We start from the raw sequence: 25,321 nt of genomic DNA, 5'->3' as shown, positions 1-25,321 counted from the left end.
GCTAACCATGGCGGAGTTGTGTAGGATACACTTTGTATCTAAAGCTGGAGCTTGCTAGAACAAAGAAGGGCCAGTACAAAACAATTGCTGTAACTTCCCATGGATTAAAAAAAAAAAAAATCAGTAATATATAAAATCCCCAAAATGCAGCTTCATTCAAATATTTATAACTGAGTGTAAATATATTTTAGATTTAGGAAAGCCAAGCAGTGCCCACTGCTGCTCAGCCTCTGCCCAGACTTTGTTCATTTTAACCACAGTAATTAAAAAAGAAAGAAATGAATAACTTTCTTCACTGAACTTCTGAAACTGGCTGCCATCCAGAGAGCAGCATCTTGATTCCTGAAAATGGCAAAACATTCACCAATTTCTAACAACATCCGTGTTTGATTTGGATTATCTGCCTTAACTCTACCTTTCAAATCACATCAAACCCAACTCCATTTGTTACTCAATTCTTAATACCAGGCCAGCCAGCTTTTGCTTCTTAGCATCTACTCTTTTTTAAACGTATGCAATCAGGCCACAGTGTGTCCCTATGGTGTTACATAAACCCACAGGTGTACTGTCAAAAAAAGGTTCACTGTAGGGTGGCAATGGAAACATATCGGCATGAAGAAACGCCCTCTTTAACTGAGCTGGTCATATGATTGGCATTTGGCAGAGACTCACAGCATGACTCAGTGAAATCTTTTAACAGTGAAGCTTTTCATATAGTAAACATTCCCAAGCACTCGCCACTACAGTTTTATTTCACTGAAGCAAAATCCTATTATATTAAATTATAATGTGGAAACATTCTCTGTTTTAATTTAATGAATACAGCTCTTTAAGTCTTTGCCATCTGTTCCACCCTTTAATTACAAAAACAAAAAAGAACGTTCACAATCTCATCACAGGAAGAAAACTAGAAGTGATCTGGATACACAGGTAAGTATTATACCCTGAGTGCTAGCACCTGTTACATACATGCTTTCACTTGATAGTAAAGCCATGCGTTGCTGGTATTAAATACATGCACTGGTGGTTTCAGATGAATAAATGGTTATTCATTCCTTCACTTGAGAATCTTATTCTCCAGCACTGTATCTTTCATTTTAGAGATAACTGCTTTTTAGGATAAGTGAATCTATCTTTGTGCTTGTAAACCATTGATCACTTACAGCCCTCTGAGGCAAAAGATGACACAGAAAGACAGTAAACAGAAAGCCATGTACAGCTACTCTATGCCAGCAGGTGTTTGGTTCATTGATTTTTATTTATTTATTAACATCATAGGCTCACCTCTGTTAAAGGAATATTTACATGTATTTTTTCTGGATGATCATGTAGAAAGCATCCACATTTACAACACACACAAAGAAAGGCAAGCATTTGCATTCAGTGGTGCTGCCCAAAAGCTTGTTCACTTGTATCATTTACAGACATAAGAAAATAATAAGTTTGTTCACCTAATAGTCACCAATTTCCTCTTAAGGATAACTTAAACTGAAATGCACTTTCTTTGAAGTGTAAGAAAAACCAAAACCAAACAATAAACAAAACTACTCAACCAGCAAAATTCCTGTAACACCTCACAGAAGGGGAAATGAGAACTGATACAAGAGACACGTTCCATCTCCTGACCCGCAGCCCATAGCACCTCCTGCTATACCAGCTTCACAGCACAGAGTAAAAGCAGGAGTTATTTTCTGGAAAACAGAAGCATATTAAATAGTCACACGAAACCAGAAGAACTTGTTGTGAAAGAAATCAGTCCTATCTCAAGGCTACTGTAATGTACACAACTTTATTATGGAAACTCTTTCACTCGCTATATTACCCACACATGAATAATTCTTGTTCCATTTTGGTACGTTTGTCTGCTGCCTCCAATTGGCCTTTGTCAAAAAATCAGAAGAGTAGTAGCTGAACCAATTCAGTTGCTTGGAATACTAGAGGTACAAATATGAATGATTCTCCTTTGTAATAGATGCTATTTTTTAAGTGAAGTTTATACTGAGGACAGAGAGAGCCCTTCATGAAAAGGTACGTTGATAGACTACCATCTAGAAACAGCTGCAACACAGGATGGTAGGTTACACACAGATATGCAGCTGAGAATAGTTTATAATACAGTTTTGATGATCTGGATCTCTGTGTATCACAGTAGCAAGCAAGGTTATTACTAGCTTCTGCTTTTGAGCTTGAAACTGCTTTTGGATGCACTTACTGCCTATGAAGAACATTCAGCTAGTTATTCATCTAACACAGCTCAAGAGCAGCATGAACTTGGGCAGAACGGGCCTGTAAGCTTCCAGGATTTGATGGCCTTGACTTCTACCAACTGCATGTTTGCAGCACCTGTACAACAGACATGCAACAAAATGTACCGGACATGGGTACTCCCAGGTTAACGAAAGGAGGGTGCTATTTTGTTACTGAATGTACTCAACAGTTACCACCAATGGTACATCTATAACAAAGAAAATCAGACGTTTGGTTACTAAGATTCCAGTTCCAATTAGTAAATTGTATTACTCAAAGAGAAAACATCAGGGTTTGCTGTTACAGCTATCACTGGGAGAACTGGGAAATCTGGTGTATATGAAGGAGGTATCTTTTGTTCGCAGGACTGACCACTGCCCTTCCCAGTCATTTTTTACCTTTCCCAAGTCATGGGAATTTGAGAGAGATGATGAGAAAAGGTGGCCCAGCTCAAGGCTGCAAGGGTAAATAGTTTTAGCTAGGAAAACTGGAAACAATATTTCATGTAAGAACACAGAGTTAGTAATGAAGAAACTCAGGTTTATCAAGTGTAGCTCCATCCACCCGGGGATATTCCCTCTCCAGGTAATTTACCATTGCTATTTCATTTTGCATGTTTATTTATTTACCATTATTGCATACGCAAATATTTTGACTGGCAGGGAGATGGCATGACTAGGAGTTTCTGTTTGGGCAATATAGGATTATGAAGAATGCTTATGCTAAAGACTGAGAGGTGCTGACAACACATGATTTTACAATGCCAGACCTGAGTCAGTCTGTGCACCTTTGTTTTCATGAATATTAAACTGGTTCTCTAACTTTCTTTGAAAAAATATGTATTCTATCCAGGCTTTGCATAACTGAGCTACAGTAGTGCAAATAATTTCAGGTTACTGTAGTATGTTCTTCAACCCAACCGTTAAAATAAGGCTTTTGGTGAGAACACAGTTACGTAAGACTGCAACGAGATTCAGAATGATAATTATTATCCAACTTGCCGCCTATTTTTAACATCTAAAATGGAAGGCACTGAAATTCTTAATGATAATATTCAAAGATTGAAGCACAGCAGCGAGTCTATCACAATGAAATCTGATTCAGTATTAGGTTAAAAATAAGGTCAGGTTATTATTTGTAACTAGTGATCACTAATAATACACTTGTTAACCCCAGTGAAACAATATCAGGGTCTAAGAATAAATGTTCCTATGCAGTGAATATAACACAGTTCTCCCTTGTCCTTTAGCACATACACAAATAGATTTCAAAAGAAATTTTTCCCTCCTCTGTCTCTCTATTCAAAGCAAGTATTTAAAGCAGCAGCCAGGACACTGCTCTGCTGAGAAGTGACGCTGAGCTGAGTGGCAAGGCAATAGTTTAGCACGGCACCTGTAGCAGATTGTGTGTACCTGCTTTGTCATGCAAGACATCTGTGGTATCTTCAAAACAACACTGGTATAGTATTAATGTGCTTCTAAAAGTCATGGGTACAAACCTCCCCAATTGGGTTCATGCTTCCTGTGCTTCAACACACTGACGGTGCTACAAAGAAAACATACATTTACCTGGCAGGAAAGAGGGGGAGGAATAGCTCACATTTCCTTGCTCCAATCCTTTTTGCACTTGTTATAGCTGAATTCTCCAGTTGCTTGAGCCAGATGAAGGTCAATAGGACAATCACTGTAATGTAGCACTAACTAGAGAGAAATAACCTGAGAGAAGAAAGAAAGAGAAAAAGCATTGGCTATAATGCAGAGAATCTCCCTCATTCACTCAAATAAATAGGCTACAGAATGACTACACTGGGTAGGTGTTGCCTGTCTTAAGTGTAACTGGAAATCCAGGACAAGAAAAAGCATCACAGGATAAAGGTAAGAGTCCTTTCTGTTGGCTGAGCTGCACTGTGTGCTTCTTCCCCATTATCACAGCACTTCACAAGGGCACAGTCAGGCACAGGTAAAATATGTCAGAGAGTCCAAGTTTAACATTCTTAGATCTGCAGGTAGGGAACTCAGTTCTCTGGATTTATGGGCATTGAATAGAATTGTAGCCTCATTAAAAAAACAAACAAACAACAAAACTAACTAAAACACCCAGTCCTCATAATCAACCCGAAGGTTCCTGAGCCATGTAAGCCAGCTGCCTTCTTTTGGATTAGTTTCCACATTTTCCCTTGAGTCTGTGTACTAACATGAGGAGACTAAACACATCCTGCAGAGGCTTTAGCCGTAATTCAGTTGTCACATTGTGTGAGAGATCTCACAGAAACAAGCGGAGCAATCCTCTGCCATGATGTTGCAACTTGGGAAAAAAAAACAACACAAGCACCTCTTACAAGTCCTGCATTTTTTGGATTCCCAAAGCAAATCATTTAGAAGGCAGAGATAGTGGTTACTCCATGGTATCCCGGCACAAGAAGCAAAGATAAGACAATAAAAACCTTGATTTACATCTCCATGACAACTGATTGCATGTATTAATTATGCATTGTGTTTCTGAGTGATTAAACATAGTTTATTGAATCAAAAGGCTCAAGAAAAGGAAAGCTTTCCCAAACAAAACCCTTGTGATGTGAGTTGTGCTGATCTGAGCATGACAGGAGCACCAGAAAGCCTCGAGTCCTATGGCAGAAACTTAGCAGAGCACTTCATGGATGTTTACAGTATTGGTTTAAAAGGAAGGAATTTAAGCATGCCCCCAAGTCTCCACTGAACTTGACTCTAAATGCTTCTGTCATGTTAACTACTAGCCCCTCAGTGGGGCTGAAATCATGTCTTTGTCTGTCTGGCAACAATAGCTAAAGGTCTGTCCTGGCATGGCAGCACCTGCAAAGTGCCCTAAAGATTTTAACACCTTACAGTGATGTGCAGTGTTTTCAGAACAACTTTTCCCTGGGTCATTTGACTATGAAGTATCTGTATTTATTGATCATTGCGCTTCACAGAAGCCATTTACGGGTGGAATCAGTGCATGATAAAATCGCTGACATACTGCGTGGACTCTGGAGTGAGTCAAACAGAAAGAAGTTCCATTTGCTCATGCTGACGTACCAAATATCCGACACAAATAGCTTTCTGTCTAGCTCCCATCTTTTGCAATCATTCTGCTAAGAATCACAAAGCTTATCTAACCGAAGGGGACCAATGAGACAAAGAACACACTGTATTTTGTTGCAGGAAGAGGCTGATGTCTCAACACAAAACATGTATTTTTGGCCTAATTTGATCAGGAAAGCCCATTTGCCCCCAGAGGCAGATGACATCTACAGTGAAACATCAACTTCTGCACTCATTGCTGACAAAAAACCCACATTAATATTAACTCACACATTAACCCAAGAAGTTAACCCTGGATTATAATTCTGAGATAGCACCTTTAGATAACACAGCATAGTATTCCAGCTCTGCACTTAGCACTGAACACCATAGCAACAGACTCTTCAGATACGCACTGGCAGATAACTCGGATCTAGTAAAATATTCACATAGAGTGCATGTAGACTGTAATGGCCAATCAAAACTGTGTTCACTTTGTTGTATGATGCCTCGCAATATAAACCTGCATAGTTTAAACACTGATGTCTTATACTGTGAAGGAAACGCTGGTGTTACTGCAGTAAGTGACAAAACAGTTGCAATTGCTAACATGCATGTGAATGGATTGGAGATTCGTACTAGTCTGCACTACTGTAGATGGTTTTGTAAGGAAAACAGAACCAGCTGAACACTCCATCCATGTGATGTGTGTGAGCACAGCTTTGGCAGTAACCCTTCCTAAGAAATGCCATCAACATGAGACGCTCGGCAGTGACTCAAGAGCCAGGACTGCACATGGCAGCACGGACAACCCTTGACTCATCACAGCACCCACACCCAGGACATCTCCTTAGCTACAAACCACACACATACACACACAGCAGCCTGGCACAAATAGTCAATACTAAGTATTGTTCCTACCTTGCCATGTACCTGAGGGACTGCCAAACCCCCAGCTGATGCAATGTGGCAGGTATTCTTTCATTATTTCCCTCTCCTTTGAAGGTTCTGATAACTATCTGGGAGAGAAGCAACCACAATTCACTGAGATATTGATTATGACTCTCAAGAAGGAGGAAGAGATCTGACATCTGATCCGAACGCAGTTTATGGGCTGAGACAACACAGGGATAAAGAATAGAGCAGGTTGTTTTAGATGGAACTCCAATTGTCTCCCTTCTATGTGAGCACCTGAATAACTGGATCCAAAATACTGCTGTGCCAAGTCCTCAGTTCTCTTCTAGTCAACGGCACAGCTTCAACTGCGAGCAAGGAACGATGAATCCCCTACCTCATGATGCTGAGTTGATAGCTAAGAGCTATGACTGCCTTTTCAAACAAGGAACCTTTCCATAGCAGAGTAACCCTAACACCAGGCTCCCATTAACCTATGGCAGGTTTGGGAGCCACCACAATTGCTTTAAAGACAGCAGCAATCACTATTGCAATCCGCATGGAGCACTGCCTAGTGCACATTACACGTGTTTTCTCTGCACATATCAGATAATACGTCACAGGACTTTGGTTGCAGTTTCATAAGCAAGTTAAGATTTTCCTGCTACTGAAGCTTTAATTTAAGAAATTTAAAAAAGAAAAAATCAGAAAGAATTCAGAACCTGAGTTTCACCAGGAATTCCTCTATCTCTATGAAAACAAAAGCTAAATACGGTCTTTAACTTGGCTAGTTAAATAAGAGAGGATTATTGCCTTATGTTCTTTCCAGTTGCTTGTTCAGGATTATTTGGGAGGCAATGAAGCAGTGCCACAGAGCAGATTCTTGCCATTTTTCAACAGATAACACCTCTCCTTTTACAGCTTTAAAATACAAAACCAGAGGCATCTGAGGATGCAAAATAGAGCCCCTGAAGAAAGGCATGCCAAAAAAATGCACATCTTATAGAGAGAGCATGACATGGAGGAACCGAGACCGACTGGTTACAGCAAACATTCCTTCCCCTTTGCTCACTATTTTGTTTCTTTGCCTCAATAGCAAGCAAAGAATTTAACCCTTTCCACTCACTGCAAGGCAAACCCGGCTGGAGACAAGTGACTCCTATTAAGCAGGAAGCCTTTGGTAAGTGGCTAATTCCAAAAGGGCACATTGGGCCAAATTCTGACCCACTTTATTGATTTTGTTGTTCTTTTAACTGATATTTCACACGCTTGATAAGTTACTGTAAGGAAATGCCACACCGGCAGCCCCGTCATTTAGGATGAAGACCACTGCAATACACGTTACACACACCGCACAGCGTCACAGTGTCACAGTGCGGTGCGGGTTGGCAGGGACCTTAGAGATCACCGAGTCCAACCCCGGGATTGGAGCCTCTGTGCTGCAGAGCGGCACTGCTACCACTTGCGCCACAGGGGGATTCGAACCCAAGGCCTCCAGCGTTGCAAAGTAGCGTCCTTCAGCACTGCGCCCTCAGTGTCACACCCCGCTCCCCCACACACCCATGAAGCCGTACCCCACACACTGTACAGCGCTACCCCCTATTTCCCCACCGCTCTCCCTCAGACCCGCCCACAGCCGCGCCCTGCACGGGCGGGAAAAGCTCATGACCCGCAGCTCCTCCCGCGCATGCGCACGAAGCCCCTCACAGCGCGCAAGCCCCGCTCCCCCCAGCCAGCATGCGCCGCGCATGCGCAGCATAGAGCTCCGTCTCTCCGGTCGGGCAGGTCCCGCCCATGTCGCGCATGCGCGGTCCGTCCAGCCTACTGCGCACGCGCCGTCCCCTCCCATGGCGGCGCCGTCCCCTCCCCGCAGTGTAGTGGGGCCGTGACGTCAGCAGCGGCGGCCATTACACGGGCAGAGCGAGGGTCGGAGCGCTCTGTTCGCTGCCGTGCGTTGGGCGCCGCTCCGCCCGCAGCTCCACGACCCGCTGCTGAGCCGCGACCACCGGGATCGCGTCGTTGGGGCCTTTGGGGGGAGCGGCGGCAGCTGGTGGTGAGGGGGAGGAGGAGGCGGAGGAGGAGGGGGCGAGCGAGCGGCTGCGTGCGGGATGGAGGAGAAGGTGTTCACCAAGGAGCTGGACCAGTGGGTGGAGCAGCTCAACGAGTGCAAGCAGCTGTCCGAGGGGCAGGTGAAGAGCCTGTGCGAGAAGGTGAGGCGCGGCGTGGGGAGCGGAGCGGCGGCACGGGGCGGGGCGGCACCTCCGGGGTTGGGCACACGGGGCTGTGAGCAGGACGGATCGGAGCGGTGCCGGGCAGTGGGTCGGCTCCACACATCGGCTCGGTGGGTCGCTCTGTTGGGCTCCGCTGGGCGCTGCTCGCTCTGCCCGGCGCTGGATGAGCCGCGGCCCCTCGGCGGGCATTGCCGCGGCCTGGCCCCGCCTCCCGCCTTTTCATCGCCTCCTAAAATGGCGCCGCTGCCGGGAGCCGCCGCCACAGAGCACGAGAGCCGCCGCCGGGCCCGGCCCTGCCGCTCCGCCATCCGTGCGGTGCTGTGCGGTGACACGGGGAGGCCGTGTAGGGCAGGGAGCGTAGGGCGCGGTGCGGGGCTCCGAGCTGCTGTGAGCACGGCGGATTATTCAGTTATTCATTTACCATACAAATATAGGATCGCGGTTATTTCTAATTGAAGCGGAATTTTAGATCGACCTGGGGAGTCGGGTTTGTTTTTTGTTTTTTTTTTTTCCAGAATAAAATGGCGCTTAGTGACATAAAGCTCGTGTCGCTGTTTATTGCTACGGTGACTGATGGGGATCCGCGCAGCACAATGATGTGCTGTGTGTGTAGTGTAGGAGCGGCTTCACATCGGCAACTGTGCTCTAGGAATTAAAGGAATAATAGCTGCAGTGGTACCCGGTTGTATTGTCCGGTTACAGTCTGTTTCTGAGCGGAATTAAATCCTCAGCCATCATGAGCCATTATTTTCCCTTCAATTACTGGAGGTTTTATTTGTGTGCACCTTTAGATTGAAGGAATTGCCTTTTTTGGGGGAGGGATCTAGAAATCAATGCGTATGGAGGTTATTGATGCCCTCGGTCCTAAAGAAGGCTGCGTGCCTATCACAGGAGGAAACAGGGGTATTTTAAGGTTGGCACCATGCCTTCAAATAGTACAGCGTGTTGGTTTAGAAGCAGATTGTTTCCAGAGGGTTGTATGTGGACTTAGAATTAACTTGCAGTGCTTTTGGCCATACAGGTTCTTGTTGTGTCCCACATTTCAGTCGCCTCATATTCCAGCAACTCAAAATCAAAGCCGTTAGATATAGTTTGTGTGTTTAACGTGGTGTTCCAAGCAAGTAGCAGGTTAGGGATTGTTTCCCTTGTGTGTCTTTAGTGCCAGCACTCTGACTTTTTCCTCGTGTCCCATTTGCCATCACTGATGTGCTGATGGAAGGGCTGAATCCTGGCTGGGTATTTCTAATGTGGTTGTATGGCAATCTGTAAAAACCCGAGGAATAAATGAAATTCTTTGCATTTAGTGGATGCTGTGGATAGGTGAGCAGTAGACATGCCAATAGAAACCGCACAAAAGGCACCATAGTCCTGTTCATAATCTGTGCGAGGATGGAGGTGTCTTCATTTTTTCCTAATGAAGAATTGAATTAGTCTATTTCTGGCTGAGCGTGTAATGTTCATCACCAGAATAGATTCATGACACTAGGAAAGAAAAAGCTGTTCTAACCTGAAACGATTCTGATAGGTTCAAGGCAAGGAATCACGAGGCAGGTGGGCTCTGTAGGAGCAGCAGACTCTGTTGGAGAGGCTGGAGGAATGATAGGTGATGAGCTGCAGGAATTGTTTGGATGAAGGAGTTGAATTAGGTTACAGAAAGCTGCCTGTTCGACTGCTGCATTGAGATGAAAGGCTGCAAGGACAGGAGAGAGGCTGATGTGAGAATACCACTGAGCAGCAGGGATGGTTTGCCACAAGTTGGAGCCAGCTCCAGACCAAAGGTGGAATGTCTTTGGGCAGCATGACACTGTGCTTGAGATAAAGCTCCCTCTCTATTACTCGGTTGAGGTCAACACTTTGTGAGGTACATCCAGGCTGTTTGTATTAAGGGTGATAACTACTGGTGGATTTACCAGCCCCTGTTAGTGGTAGGTGAGATGCTGTGTCAAGCTTTCCATTGTCCTGTCCCCCCCATGGGTTGCTGTGTTCCCAAAGCAGGGCATTAGTTGAATTCTGTGCCTGTCTGCAGAGGTTCCTCATTTATCCTGTTCCCAGGCTTCCAGCACCAGCTCTCTGCAGTACTGAATTATGATTCGTGTTTTGATTATTGTCTGCAATCACACCCAAAGGTTATGATTTTCCATAGAGAGCTTAGATGTTAAGGGTGGTGTCAAACATAGTCACTGTTTCAAATGATGGGTGCAGACCCTATCTGACAGAAGCTGTCATTCCTCACTGCTCTGAGCTGTAGCTACGATAGAAAAAAGTAATCCCTCTTGTGAAGGCTTTTCCCCATAACATGCTGTTTATTAGGTGATCTTCTGACTGGTATTTCTGGATCTTCTGAGGCTTCGTGTGTGTCTAGTAAGACGAAGCCTGAGGGCTCTGTTGTGTTTCAGTATTGATAGCAGAAGAACACAACAGCTATTTGCAGACACAGTGCAGTGCAGCACAGTAACTCAGTGTGGCCATTCATGCATCGCAGTTACTCTCAGTGCATCCTGTGTTGTGCCTTATTACCTTGGTGATGGTACCTGGTAGAAATGTCTTCTAGAGCCAGGAATAATTTGTAGCCACAAATAATAGCGACTTTCACAGACCTGAAAAAAGTCTGAGTGACAATTAGAAGAATTTAATGTGAATATTTTCTATTAATTTTGCTACACCAGTGACAGGTTTTATGTGCTTTAAGTATTTCTTAACTGTTAGCTTTGAAGAGTTGTTATAAATATGTGCCTTACTCAAGTATATGGCATTTATAATATTGGCCACATTTGTCCTGCTGAGGCTGAACTGTTCGCTGTCTGCTGTCTGTGTACAGGAGAAAGGAAGTCCTTTATGGCCAGGTGAGGTTATTTTCCACTGCCCACTTAGAACAAGGCTGCTGTTCTTTCCCATCCTTTGTGGGAAATGGTCTCGATGGGGCTGTTGTGATGTGCAGCTCAGGAAAGGTGGGCTGGCGATCCGGAATGGAACACAGGGATGAGCAGAGCTGGTGGATGCAATCCCCATTGGTTATTACAGATTGTATCTCCCTCTGTGTGGAGATGTCTGGGAATGTCTTACTGGGAAGAGCTGGGCCGAGTGGGTTTGAACACAGCACCCAGTTTCCTGAGGTTTTACTGCTGACTGCATGGATGGTGCTGCCATCTAGAAATGCCTTAACTGAATGAAGTTCTTGTATCACTAAACCCTTTTCCAGAAGCCTCGATTGACACCTTGTCTCTGTAGCTTTTGATCGGTAACAAAGTTTGTGAGCTCACTTGCTATTTTGTCTGTCACCATTGCTAACTTCCCTAATATAAGTGTTCCTGGGCCCTGCTGATTTCTGGTATGTTGCTTGTCAGTGGTGGCTTTTTTCCTCCTGTTACCTGCCACCTTTAACACCAGGTCTCAGATTTTCTGGGACTAATTGCCAATGAGAACAAGCCAAACGTGTACTTGCTACAGCTGTACGGACTGTTTGAACTCCTTCAGCTTTCTCTAAGCACCGTGCTTGTAGGAGGGCAGTGTGTTACTGATACAGCTCGCTTTTGGGTCAAAAGAAAAACCTGTGGTCAAAGTTCACTTCTCATGTAGTACAAGAGGAACAAGTTTTGTGAAGCACGCTCTGTTTCAAGCTGTTACTGCCCTGACATCTCTGCCACACTTGTTCAGAGGCACTGTTCCTTTGTCTCCTTGGTACTGGCTTTGTTCAGGACATGCTGCCTGTCCCTGCGCTTCTGACAGAAGAACAAGTGTGGAATGCACAGTGTTTCATGTCCTGTTTGCTGCCACATTGGCTTATGGAGTCAGTAGAAAAGAAACTGCTGGTGGCAGGAGGGCCCTCTTCACTTGTTTCTATGGCCTATGGGAGGACAGAAGACTGGGGACTCCTTTGTTACTGCCTCTAGTGTAGCTGTTGATGCTTCAATCTCTGGAGCATTACAGGTGAGAAGGTTTTTGTGACATTTTAATAACTGCTTTAGGTTATTGAGGAATGCTTTCACAAAGAAAGAAACTCCCCGTGTTCTTACGATAGCATTAATATAAAATGGAAAGCGTTCCCTTGCACAGAACACATTGGAAGTGTCAGCCTTGCTAGCCTTGTCACCTAGTTCTGATTACAGTGCTTTGGTGATGTGTGAGAAATCTGACTGATGCACATTGCTTCTTGTAGCACCAGCAGCTTTCTCTTCAGTATTCTGTGAAATCAGTCGTGCTGGTGTTAGTACTCCTTCCTTTTAATTAGTTTTTACTCACCGCATTCGTTGTAATCAGATGGAGTGAAAGATATCCCAGCGGTGTCATTTTGGGCATAGCTTAAAATAACAGAAGTGAGCGTTTGTAAGTCAGAGCAAGTTTGTACTTGAGGTTGTACAGTGTAAGGATAACGACACAGACAAGGCTGTAGATTGATGTCCCTTTTCCAAATCTACCTCTGGTAAAGCTGCTGCCTCCCAAGATCTGATGACAGTGCTGCTCTGTGGTTGCTCCCGGGCTGTGCTCAGTTTAAGGCAACCCTGATGACTAACAGCATAATAACCTCACCTGTCTGGCTTTGGCATGAGTTACAGAGGCCTTGTGCATGGCTCTGCTGAGAGCATGGAAGGAGCAGTGATAACATTTTCCTTTGCACTTAGGGCCCCTTAAACACTACACCAGCATTCAATAACACAGTTGTTACTGTAGACTTCTTTCTTTAGGCAATACGTTAAGGTGGAAAAAGCAGGTAGTTTATCCCTGGCTAAAGAACAAATAGCAGAGCTCAAGTCATCAGTTGAGCAACTCTCGGATATTTCTGCAGGGTATATAGGAAATACCTTCCAGTGCAGGTGTTGAGTCCTTGCTCACTGGTTTTGAAGTACATCTCTTTGGTTTGACACATGTTCCTGCCCAGCCTTCCAGCTGATAGCACACTGCATTAACAGCACTGTGCCCAGCTGGGGATGGGGTTATTTGAACAAAAAGTTTGAACAATTTTTGAATTTACCACCAGCCAGATTAGCTTCATTTCTCAGACACACTAGTAAAGGAACGGCTTCAACCTACTTCTTTTTCTAATTGCTGGAGTGGTACAAAATGAATTCAGCTTGCTCCTATGGATAGGGTTGAAGATTGTCTCTGTAAGTGGTCAGCTTCGTGCATTATTACTGTTACTCTTCTACTGGGATCTCCAATATAGAGAGGAACCCATCTGGTCTTCCTGATTTATTTGACTTCTTGTACATTCCTGAAGGTTTTTTTTTTTTTCCTAGAGTGTTTAAAATTCCAAGTTTAAGGCACAAAGATACCTTGAATATTGTGAAATGATGATGACAGAATTCTTTGGGGGATGCCCCTTCCTGTCCTCATTTTCTCTCTGGTCCACTGCTGTTATTAAAATAGCACTTCCTCTTCTCCTGAATCCCTCTCCCAGGGAACCAGCATCCTTTTCAGTTACTATTCAATATCTAAGGCTGCTAATGTTTTTTGCAAATTGAATTTGAGGGGAATATCAAGACTGTAGAAAGTGTCCATCATTGTTTTGCATTACAAAGGAATAGAGAATTACTTGGCAGAAGTTTACTGCCTGCACTCATTTTTACAGACCTTCTAGAATTCACAGGAGAAATAAAGTGATTGTCTCATTCAATCTTGCATGCAGTGCTGGCGTTAGGATTGCTGTCTTGGTTGGCCAGTGTCTTGTTTATTCACTTATTCTTCAAATCAAATAGAAGTTGCTAAAAGAGTGAGGCAGCAGATGTTGCTCTGCTGTAGAGTGGCAAAGAAAGGTACTTAGCTGTGTGTTGTGAAATATTAAGCTGGTTTGTGTTAAGCTTTTTGGGTTAGGTGTCTGTGGTTTGCATACACAGTCATTGAGATAGAGGCCGCTATTTTGTACACTTGGAGTTTAAATACAACTTCTGAGTTCATTTGTTAGTTCTATTTGCCCAAGCCTGAGAAAACTAAGGGCCATAAATAAGCAGTGAGTGCATTGTGACACGTATTGCCAGGAGCTGTGCTGTGATTGAGCTGTTCCTTCACCTCATTCCAAACCTCCAGCAAGGCCTGCAGTGACTGACCTTAGCGCTGCTGGTACAGGTGCTGCTCACCAGAGCAGAGCAGATAGGATGCTCTCTGTTTCAGTCATGGGAGAGTATGGTGCTGTTGTTAGTGCTTTTATGTTGGATGGAAATTCTGTTTTTACTTGCTGTAGAATAGTAAATAATTCAATGTTAATTGAGACCTTTGAGTTTTAATTTTATTCCTGCATACGCATTCACATTGAACTCCTTAGTGGATTCTGACGTTCACAATAAAGCAGGTGTCCTTTTGTGCCGTGTGGTCTGACTGCTGCCTTAACATCTTCACAGGAGGATGCTGTCAGGGCCCTGATGTCTCTACTTTTTAAACAAAAGTCAGACTATAAAACGAAACCCCTTTTGTTCTAAAAGCAGCCCACGTTTGACCTGAACATCTCCCCTCTGCAGGTAGGGGTTGGGATCACTTGAAGGAAACAGGAATGCATTTATTTTGTGGAAGAGCTGCTGACTTTGCACGGAACTGGGATCCCTTCCAGGTGGTGATGCTGGCCGGCTAAAACCAGCCTCCATCCCAATTAGCCGATCATTGTGGCTTTAGTCACATCCTGTGCATCTTGACGACAGGAAGCTATGGGTGTGGCTGAAGTCTTCGATCTCAACAAAATATCTTTATGGTAACCACAGATGTGTGACTTTGTCTTGGTTACAGTGGCTGCCTTTCTGTACGAGCTTTATTAGACAGCACGGTGCCTTACAGCTCTGAGTTTTGGTCTTCCAAGAATGCATTACAAATTTCCACAGTGACTGCAGAGCTGTGCTGTCTCGTTAAAGTGATGCTTATGTTTCCTTTTCTGAGTTAGTATTAATCTTCTGATAACTGCTTTATTGCACTGATTCAGCACTGCACAGCAGTTTCAAACATTGTTTTTATGGCTCAGTAATGTTTCCTGCTTTTATTATTTCTGTATGATGTGCCTTGCAGTAGGTACTTGGTTTGAGCTACAGAGCTTCTGCTAGAAGGTAATGATCTGAGGAAGGGTAGGCGTGAAATAAATTGCAAGTTCTGGAAACAAAAGGGAAATTGTATAGTGGTGAATTGAAGAGATTGTTCAGAAATGGACCAGCTCAGATTTGCTTTATGAGCTAAGGCAGATGATGTATTGTGCTTATGAAGCAAACTTGCCTGCCCTCAGCAGTGTGAGAGTGGCTGTGTTGCAGCCCTCAGGCGCTCAGCTCCGAGCTGTGATCTGTGTCTCGTTGGGCAGAAGTTTAGGCAGAGTGAGGGGAAATGGGAGATACCCAGAGTGCAGCAACAACTGCCTTTCATTAAATAAAACCCTGCAGGTCTGAAAGTCAAATCCCAATAGCTTTCATAGCCAGACATCTTGTTTGGATTTTCTGTGCCCCAGCCTGTTATAAAATGTGGTGTTTGCTTGAATCTTTCTGCTTTAAAACAATGGAACTGATTTTTGTATTTTAAGAATGGGGTTTTTCTGTTTGTTTTTGGCGTATAAGATGATGCTTTGTGAAGAATCTAAACACAATGCTTTGCTGTTCATTTCTTGGTTTCGAAGATATGCAGCAGTCCTGGAAGGTTTGGGTCCTTAAATTGCAGGCTTTATTTTCACCCAGTGATACTTCTGTTACTATAAAGTGACAGTGTGTTTTCTTGTGCCTCTAAACTAGCATTAGTTTTACACCAGCCTTCTGGCTCTTGATTGAGTTTGCGCAAGTTGCTTTTCCCCCAGAAAAACAGTTGAGTAAGCAGATAGTGCAGGTAGAGAGTGAACTGCAGTCACTGACTGCGCTGACGTGTGTTTGATACGTGCTCACTGTTGGAACTTGGGGATTGCTCTCAGTGTAGCACGTGACTTTCCACATCAGCAAGTGCTGTGTAGGACAGATTTTACCGAGTTCTGCTACTTTTTTCCTCGTGTCTTACAGCTGCATGCAGGGACTTGTCATTGAAGCGTTGCATGCTGCTGACGTTGGGCATTTGCTTCAGTTTATTGACTTTCTAGAATGTAGAATACAAGTTAAACTTCCCGTGGAGTCCTGAGAACCGAAGACCTGCAGAAGCTCAGAGCTCTTTTAATGTTAAGAATTGTTAAGCAGTGAAAAATGTCGAAGAAACAAAAACACTGTAAGCGCTGGAGACAAATCCTGAGTTTCGGGATTGCGTAACTGTTTATGTAGAGATGGCAGTGAAACGCCAGTGTTTCAAAATGTTACTGTCAGAACACTGTCAAGTGTTGCACTGCCATCCTTGGCAGCAGGTCACAGGGCTCTTGAAGTGGGAATCAGGTGTGCCTGGTGCTTCCCTGCTCCTCCCTCATCAGGCGGCCTGACTGAGCAGTGCTCCGCTCTGGCAGTGTTGGAGGCTGCTGCAGTGCTCTGCTGCTTCCCTGCTGCGGATAGGCACAGGGGCTGCTGGTGGCACATCCATTTCAGGTGGGGGAGCTCAGTAATGTGACTGAGCTGATAGCATCATCCTGGGTCTTGGGGATCAGTCAGTGGGGAGTGAAACCACGTAAGTGCATGGGTTGGTGTGTGGTCCTGTACAAAGCTGGAGTCACCTGTGCTTCAGTGTTATTTGGAACAGCTTGACTTTATGAATGTAACCTAACTGTATTACCTCTACTCTTGTCTTGCCAGCTGGTGTTTCTGTAATGTCACAGTGTATTCCAACAGTTGTGACTTTTTTCATAGGAACTGAAAATGCAGAAACAGGGGACAGCTCATTTTTAGAGCCTCTTGTACTGCTGAAGCAGTTCAGTGTGTGCCTCTGCTAATGCTGTGGGACATAAGACTGTAAATGGGCTAAGCAGTTCAGAAGTTGGTATTTCATTAAACTCATTTTAAGAACATGAAAATATTTAGATGACTACAGCAGCCTCCTTTTGCTGCAGGATTTAAATGGAGATTGCTGTTTTGCAAGTTGACCTGGAACCGTCTTTTCGTATCAGAGCGGCTGTGTGACGTACCTGTGTGCTCGGCCGTGTGCAGATCTGAGGGATTTAATATTTCACAAACTGAGGAAGCGACAACTCGGCAGAGAATGATGCCGTTTTAATCTCGGTCAGCATAAAAGTTGCAAACCTTTGATGAAAAATGAATGTAGCATTCCTTGTGTGATGCTTCCAGTGCATTACAAAAATAGGCAGCAGAAAGCACTCTAATTAAAGAATGCTTTTTTATACTGAAGCGCTATAAGTCTCTGTTACTTTCTCTGTCAAAAGGAGAGCTAGGCTGGGTAATGCTTCTGACTGTAATGGTGTATTAGAGGAGGCTCAGGCTGTTAGAACACCTCCAAAACATCCGGTGAGTGTCACTGCATTAAAATGAACTTAAGTCAGACCATCTTAAAATAAATGGATGTTTTTAGCATCTACCATGAGCCGCCAGCGGCCCATCTTTGGCACTAGGCACAACGTGAGTGGAAACTCATATGAGCTTGGCTTCTGTTGTAAGTATGTCTGCAGAGTCGTTTAACTTTGTTACTCGTGATTTTTAATATCTCAAGCAGAGTGTTGTGCAGTCCTTAACCATGACTGTGTTTTGCACTTCTTCTCAGTGTTGAATGGAATCTTTGCATCTCTGTCATCCAAGTGTATGTTGCTGGTACTTGGTGTTTGAAGTGGCTGGATAATGCTTAGGAGCAGTGAGACCACATCTGGGGGTGTCCATTGGTGTCCAGCTGATGGTCTCACAGCTAGAGCGGGATTTGGACAGAGCAGCTGGTTCCTTAATGAGCCTGGTTCTTGTTGGGACCAGGCATTTAATCTCTGGTTTAGCTTTTAATTTCAGATATTTCATTCCTAACCTTCCAAATCTCCTGCTTTTCAAATGGTGATGATTCTTTTCCTACAGTGCCTCAACATACTTCGCTGCTTAGCAGAAAGCCTTGAGAACAAGTATGCAGCTTTAGATGTCACCTTAGGTTTGAGTTGTCGGGTGAGGTTTGAGAAAGCAGTGAGGGAGATGACCCTAAAATGAACGTGGTTTTGCTCTTCCGCCCATCCCTTATGCTGCTGTGTGCTTTGGGGTATTTGGCATTCACTGTGGCCGTGTGCAGGTGGTATTTAGTGCTGCTACTGTGTGTTCTGTGTAATGGAGTAGAATGCAGCTTTCATATTCTAGGTAATATAATGAGGTCAAAAACATCATTTTGATTAGGAACATTGAAAGGCTTAAGTCTTCCTAGATGGTAACTTGTAAACTTGTTACTATTTATATTACTAATGCCTCCAATACTTCCTTGATTTAGAAAACTATTGTGGCATGTATTTATAGCTTGTTCTCAGAGCAGTTACCAACAACTGGCATCATGATGAGAAGATTGAGGCATTCTGGCAGTATTTCCAAATTACCTTTTTGATGCTATAATTAACTTGTGCTGTCGGGATGAATTACCCTCGTCAGCAACTTCTGTGTGCGAAACTTTGGGGAAGATAATGATGAGAACAGAAATTTGCTTTTTTACTTCAGCTTAAAAAGGGCGTATTTGTGCATACGTAGAACACGCACAGAGTTACTGTGTGGTTGGAAATACCTCTGAATGTTGGTTGAGTTCTGGCTTCAGGTAGGATCCTCTACTGTATTCAGAGAGATGCACACATGAGTAGCAAACTGTCATCTCACTTCTGAAGCAAGATGTGAAATACGGAACCCTGCTGGAGCTCTGTCTGGTTAACACAGCCATGCTCAGCTCCCAGACTTGGCTGTGACTGAGTTCAGGCTTTGGAAGAGTTGGGAAACAGTTATTTGTGTGATTGTAGGCTTACTACAAACGTTACAGTCCCAGAGATGATGGTCATTGGTCTGAAGGTAGTTGTGCTTCCTTTCTTGGAGCTGCTTTATAGAACATGCTATTTTTTTCTATTCTGGAAACTAATTCTGAAATTCCCCCTCGCCCAGCATCAAATAGGTAAAACCCAATTCTTTAAAAAAATAAAAGTACTTTTAACAATCTGTAGCACAAAGCAAAGCCTTTCAAGTAGATAAGCTCCTATTCCATTTGCTTCAGACAAGGACGAGAGTTCTTAGAAAGGGCAGATAATGTTGTAACGTTGCAAATGGTAGAGCACAGTGTCGTAAAAACTGCTCACAGATGATCTTAAACTTCTCGGTTTTTGTTTTTCAGGCTAAAGAAATTTTGACAAAAGAATCCAATGTACAAGAAGTGCGATGTCCTGTCACCGTCTGTGGGGATGTGCACGGACAATTTCACGACCTCATGGAACTCTTCAGAATCGGTGGGAAGTCTCCAGACACAAATTACCTGTTCATGGGAGACTACGTGGACAGAGGCTACTACTCAGTCGAAACAGTCACGTTGCTTGTAGCTCTTAAGGTAAACTTTCTTCTGTGCCATCCAGTATAAAATGTGTTGTTACTGTTCTGACTGTATTTGGTATCAGTTATCAATTTACTGCAAAGGTAAACCTATATAGATTTAGTGCTTCTGAAAAGCCCGTGTCACTTCTTCTAAAGGAAGCACTGCATTTATTTTTGTTTTCTTTAAATTGGAAGTAGCAGTCTCTAAAAATGTGAGGTAACAGCTCGGGGCACAGGGATAGTGAGGTCTGCACTTTATTTCCAGGCATCTGGCAACTGAAGGGTGCCATCATTCAGCTGTGGTTTTTTATTTTTCCTTTAATGTTGTGATTTAATTTTTTCTTATCTTTTAATTGACATATTTTGGGGAGGGGAGGAAAAGCAAACTGTGGTTTTGGGAAGTGCATACTGTCATGCCTCTAAAATATCTTCAATTACTGTGTTTAGGTCCGTTACCGTGAACGTATCACAATTCTTCGAGGGAACCATGAAAGCAGGCAGATCACACAAGTATATGGTTTCTATGACGAGTGTTTAAGAAAATATGGAAATGCAAATGTTTGGAAGTACTTCACAGATCTTTTTGATTACCTTCCTCTAACCGCCTTGGTGGATGGCCAGGTAGGTTGAACTTGGATAAAGTTAAATGTTGCTGGTTGTGAAGGGAGCTGTTAATGCTGTATTCAGTGAGTGCTCAGCTTGAAAGCAATCTCAAAAGTTTTCTGAATTGTTAATACTAAACAGATGTCATTTTCTGTACCAATAAATGCAAACAATTGGAATTTCATCCATCATCATCTCTTTCAGATTTTCTGTCTACATGGTGGCCTCTCTCCATCAATAGATACGCTGGATCACATCAGAGCACTCGATCGCTTGCAGGAAGTTCCCCATGAGGTATACTGAAAATTGTCTTAACTCGCAGTGGGATTCATTATTCAGCATGTGTTGGGTATTTTATGTATACAAAGGCAGAAAATCAGGTTCAAAATGATGTAGCAATTTGAGAATGCCTGTCTTGCCCTGCTAGTCTTCTGGAGGAAAATTAAGGGACGCATTCTTGCCTGAAGTTGCTTTAATATCTCAGAGGTGAGAGCTACTTCTGTGAATTTTTCTTTCATTAAAATTAACTTCCTTGTTAGTATTTCAAGCTTTAACTACACTAACTATTGTAGGTGGCAGGTGGGGTTTTTCTTACGTTATTTTGCCAAGCCTTAAAGAGATGCTGAGGTGTGAAGGGACAACGTGAGTGTGTAGGTTATGTTTTTTGTTCTTGCCTTTTTTTTTTTTTTTGCTTCAATTTATGAAACACTTTCCAAATCTCTTACAGGGTCCAATGTGTGATCTGTTGTGGTCGGATCCAGATGATCGTGGTGGCTGGGGAATTTCTCCTCGAGGTGCAGGTTATACATTTGGACAGGATATTTCAGAAACCTTTAACCATGCTAATGGCCTTACGCTGGTTTCAAGAGCCCATCAGTTGGTAATGGAGGTAAGCAGCAAAGGCTGTGTGTTTAAGCTGTTTATAGTGTAGTCAGTTGTTGTGGTGCCCGAGATGTGCACTTGGCCTCTTTACAAGGTTTGTGTGTGGTTTTCTTCTTGGTTGTTCCTAGAAGTTAACCTCTAATCATCAAAACCAGAACCCACACCTTTAAAACATCGTGTAACTCAGAATTGGTATTTTAATTTTTAACAAAGTAGTGGAGAGAGAAGTCTTGCTATTTTTTAAATGTGCTTATCTAATGCTTACTATAGGATGATGTTATATGCTATGGTATGCAATTCCTATTTTCCCTTTTCATTTGAGAAGAGAAATAGACACAGAGCTTAGTGTTACTTAAAACTGCAAAGCCTATGTAGTTTAGTAGTAAGTTACGGGGTGCAACAAATGAATGTGGTTTTCCTAAATAGTTTATTTTCCTCTCCAGGGGTACAACTGGTGCCATGATCGGAATGTAGTAACAATTTTCAGTGCTCCAAACTATTGCTACCGTTGTGGCAACCAGGCTGCAATTATGGAACTTGATGATACTTTAAAATACTCCTTGTAAGTACGCTTAGAAATGAGGTCTGTGTTGCACATGATTTTAAGATCTAATAAGTGGTATTTTGCTACAGTAACTAATTGTGGTTTTGAGGTAGGGTTTTTACCCTGTACACCTTCAGGAGGTGACCTGACAGTGGAATGGTTGGGCTACTCATATGTAAGAAGCTTTACAGTCAGATATTGGAAACTGTTGTTGCTGACATCTGGACAGCTGTCATTAAGCTCATTACATACAATAAAGTCAGAGTTTAATGAAATACTACAGAAGTATTTCATTTTAAGTTGGATTACCTGAGGTAATTATGCCCACCTTTAAGTCTAGGGCAAGAGACTGACAGTCTTGTTAGGATGTTGACTTCTGGAGCTGCTGTAGCAGTTTTACTAATAAATGAGGAATTGTATAAAGTACTGTGTAAATTAACTCTTTGATAATTACTGGAGGCTCCTAGCGTCTAGATGTATACTGATATCTGACCGGTTTGAGTCGTAAAGCCAAGATTTGTTTCTTCCAAGTGCATAGAAATAATCCATAGATAAGTTTAAAATACTTCTGAAAAAATACCTGCGTGTGAATGGGATGCTGCCATTAATACGTGTGCTTCTCAGTTTGCAGTTCGATCCAGCGCCGCGCAGAGGTGAACCGCATGTGACTCGTCGCACCCCGGATTACTTCCTGTAAAGAGATTATAGACCTGTACAGTATTGCCATGAACCATATGTTGACCTAAAGAAAATGGGAAGAGCAACAGTAACTCCAAAGTGTCAGAAAATATTTAACATTCAAACTTGTTTTCACATGGACCAAAAGACGTGCCATATTCAAATACAAAGCCTCTTGTCGTCAACAACTGTGACCACTTTAGAATGAACCAGTTCATTGCATGCTGAAGCAACATTGTTGGTCAAGAAACCAGTTTCTGGCATAGCGCTATTTGTAGTTACTTTTGCTTTCTCTGAGAGACTGCAAATAATAAGATGTAGACATTAACACCTCGTGAATACATTTAACTTTCCATTTAGCTATAGCTTTATTCAGCATGACTGTAGATAAGGATAGCAGCAAACAATCATTGAAGCTTAAAGAACATTTTTAAAATAAGTACCAAGGCTTCATATTTGTTCTGAAACTTGTTTGTTTGTTTTTGTTTTCAGGGAATACCGTTTAATTTAATTGTATTGATTTTTTTTGTCTGCACTCAGTTCCCTTTTCCACTCTTTGCCCAGCCATTTTGTCCCTTGTAATTGTCGGAGCTTAGTGAGTTACTTTGAACAGAACTGTTTTTTTTCTGTAAAACAATGTTACTGCAGGACGGAGCTGCAGTGTTTTTCATAATAAACTTGTGAACTAAGTATGGAAAAATGTCAAATTCTAATTGCATCTCAGGTCAGCTCTGGTTTAATAAACGAATGCACAGCTGGGTAGGTTTTATAAACCTGGAGAGAAATTTCCACCGGAAATAATGGAAAAAACAAAAATGAGGTGATTGGAATGTGCTGGAAAACTGCGACCTTCTGAATTCTGCCCTGGTGAGATGCCCGGTCCTGCGGTGTGATGTAGCTGAGAACAGAGCTCACTCACCACTGAAATGTTGCTCTCTTTTTTTTTTTCCCCTCTTGGTGCTCTGTGAAATGTTCAGAAGTAGAAAAATACAAATTAACTGATCGAGCATGGCTGTTTTTCAAGTGTAAATCTGAGTTATTTCCATTGTAGGTGCTAATACTTCAGAAAAAATCTGAAAAACTAAGAATAAAACCAGTTTTCTAAATATTAAAGGAATAACTTGAAATTCAGTACTATGTGTATTGCCCAGGCTTCCGTTACAAAGCTAAGTGTGATTTGTGTTAACTTCTGTTTAAAAGCTTTTTCTTTCCCCTAATCTGAATCTGGTGACGATTTTGTTCAAAACACATTCAAATGTTCTGCATTATTAAGGCTCCTGCTTGCAACTTCTTACTGGACACATCTTAGAAGAGCTTAGTTGGCTGTTCGAAAGGAGGCCCCAATGCTATTCAGACTGTTTAAAAGACTCTGGCTTTTGGGCTCAGTGTGACAAAACAGAGGGGTGTTCTTTCTTATACACAGAAATGTGTGCAGGTCTGCCTTCACACACTTTTTTCCTTGCTTTTCTGAGGTTTTCTCTTGAAGGGCTGCGTAATTGTCAGACTTGCAAGACACTTCACAACTCATTAATTCACACCTTTTCTGGAAGGTTTGAGGGGTTACTTTTTTCTTTAGCAAAAATTCTACCTTCAGGTGGAGCTCCAAACTGTTTCTGGAAAGCTCAGTCCTGCTGAAGCGTGACCTTTTACAGGGAGAAGAGCATTCTAAAGCTAATGCTCACGTGGAGGTGTTCCTTTTGTTGTTGTTTATATCTCATATGTTGGGAGCTTTTGATCACTAACAAAAAGAAGCTCCTTTGCTTTAGATAGTAGTTCATTAAGTTCCCTTTCCTCTCATTTGCCTCTTGTCCTTCTGCAGATAGAACTTTGTGCCTTCATTGATACAGTTCTATCAATGATTTGCCCTACTGCCTTTGGCACGATGCATTCCCTGCTGCAGGGGGAAGCAGTTCATTTGTTCCATTTCTGTATGCAAATACCAGCAGTTGTTAGTGAAGTCAACAGAGTACGTTGACAGTCACTCCAGATTTTGCACTCCACAGTTACACTGTGACTGGCCATTTGTAGGCTTTTGTGTTTAAGAATATCGCATTGTGAACAAGAAATGGTTGTTCTGATGGGGATTAGTGATGCTCTTTGCCAGCCAGCTAGGAGGTGAGATTCAAGAGAAGAGAGAAAACTTAAAATAGAAGTCACAGAATGGTAGAGGTTGGAAGGGACCTCCAGAGATGATCGAGTCCAACCCCCCTACCAAAGCAGGTTCCCTACACCACATCACACAGCTTGGTCTCCAGGTGGGTCTTGAATATCTCCAGAGAAGGAGACTCCCCAACCCCTTGGGCAGCCTGTTCCAGGGCTCCGTCACCCTCACTGTAAAGATGTTCTTGCACACATTCGTGCAGAACTTCCTATGCTCCAGTTTCTGGACGTTTCCCCTTGTCCTGTCTCCACACATTGCTGAAAAGAGCCTGGCCACCACTTTGCCCCCCCCCTCACCTCAGATATTTATAGACCTGGACCAGGTCCCCTCTTAGCCTTCTTTTCTCAAGGCTAAACTGACCCAGTTCACTCAGCCTTTCTTCACCGGGGAGATGCTCCAGGCCCTTCCCCATCTCTGTGACCCTCTGCTGGACTCTTTCCAGGAGGTCCCTGTCTTTTTTGTACTGGGGAGCCCAGAACTGGACGCAGCACTCCAGATGAGACCTCACCAGGGCAGAGTAGAGGGGGATCACCTCCCTCAATGTAAGCTTCACTTCAAACTGTGATGCTACTGCATAATCAGGATTTCAGTCTGTTTCACAGATCAGTACTGACCTTTCCTTCTGCACTGCAGAGACTGGTAGATCCCCTGGAAAGGTGATTAAGGAGTAGCTCAAAGTCCTGTATTTTTATCATTCAGTGATG

The 25,321-nt window shown here is 43.2% G+C and overlaps 1 protein-coding gene and 1 long non-coding RNA gene across 2 annotated transcripts; one reads left to right on the top strand and one right to left on the bottom strand.

Moving 5' to 3' along the window:
• Positions 1-1,239: 1,239 nt before the first annotated feature.
• LOC107320240 lies at positions 1,240-8,012 on the bottom strand. Its single transcript, XR_001558189.2, has 2 exons — positions 6,207-8,012; positions 1,240-3,962 (listed from the first exon to the last, which is right to left on the bottom strand). It is a non-coding gene; the product is annotated as an uncharacterized LOC107320240 (long non-coding RNA).
• A 57-nt stretch (positions 8,013-8,069) lies between these two features.
• On the top strand, positions 8,070-23,587 carry PPP2CA (protein phosphatase 2 catalytic subunit alpha). The gene is made up of 7 exons (XM_015875864.2): positions 8,070-8,389; positions 19,556-19,765; positions 20,197-20,370; positions 20,557-20,646; positions 21,080-21,241; positions 21,678-21,796; positions 22,403-23,587. The coding sequence occupies exons 1-7, from the start codon at positions 8,288-8,290 to the stop codon at positions 22,473-22,475; spliced, it is 930 nt and encodes a 309-aa protein (XP_015731350.1). The 5' UTR covers positions 8,070-8,287; the 3' UTR covers positions 22,476-23,587.
• Positions 23,588-25,321: the final 1,734 nt, after the last annotated feature.

The sequence above is a fragment of the Coturnix japonica genome, chromosome 13, assembly GCF_001577835.2.
Source record: "Coturnix japonica isolate 7356 chromosome 13, Coturnix japonica 2.1, whole genome shotgun sequence".
Taxonomy (NCBI): domain Eukaryota; kingdom Metazoa; phylum Chordata; class Aves; order Galliformes; family Phasianidae; genus Coturnix; species Coturnix japonica.
This window is presented reverse-complemented; position numbering and strand designations above follow the sequence as displayed.

Coding starts and splice junctions, on each gene's coding strand:
- PPP2CA (XM_015875864.2), top strand. CDS start 8,288: ATGGAGGAGAAGGTGTTCACCAAGGAGCTGGACCAGTGGGTGGAGCAG. Junction 8,390..19,555: donor TGAAGAGCCTGTGCGAGAAG/GTGAGGCGCGGC, acceptor TTTGTTTTTCAG/GCTAAAGAAATTTTGACAAA. Junction 21,242..21,677: donor CCCATCAGTTGGTAATGGAG/GTAAGCAGCAAA, acceptor TTTCCTCTCCAG/GGGTACAACTGGTGCCATGA.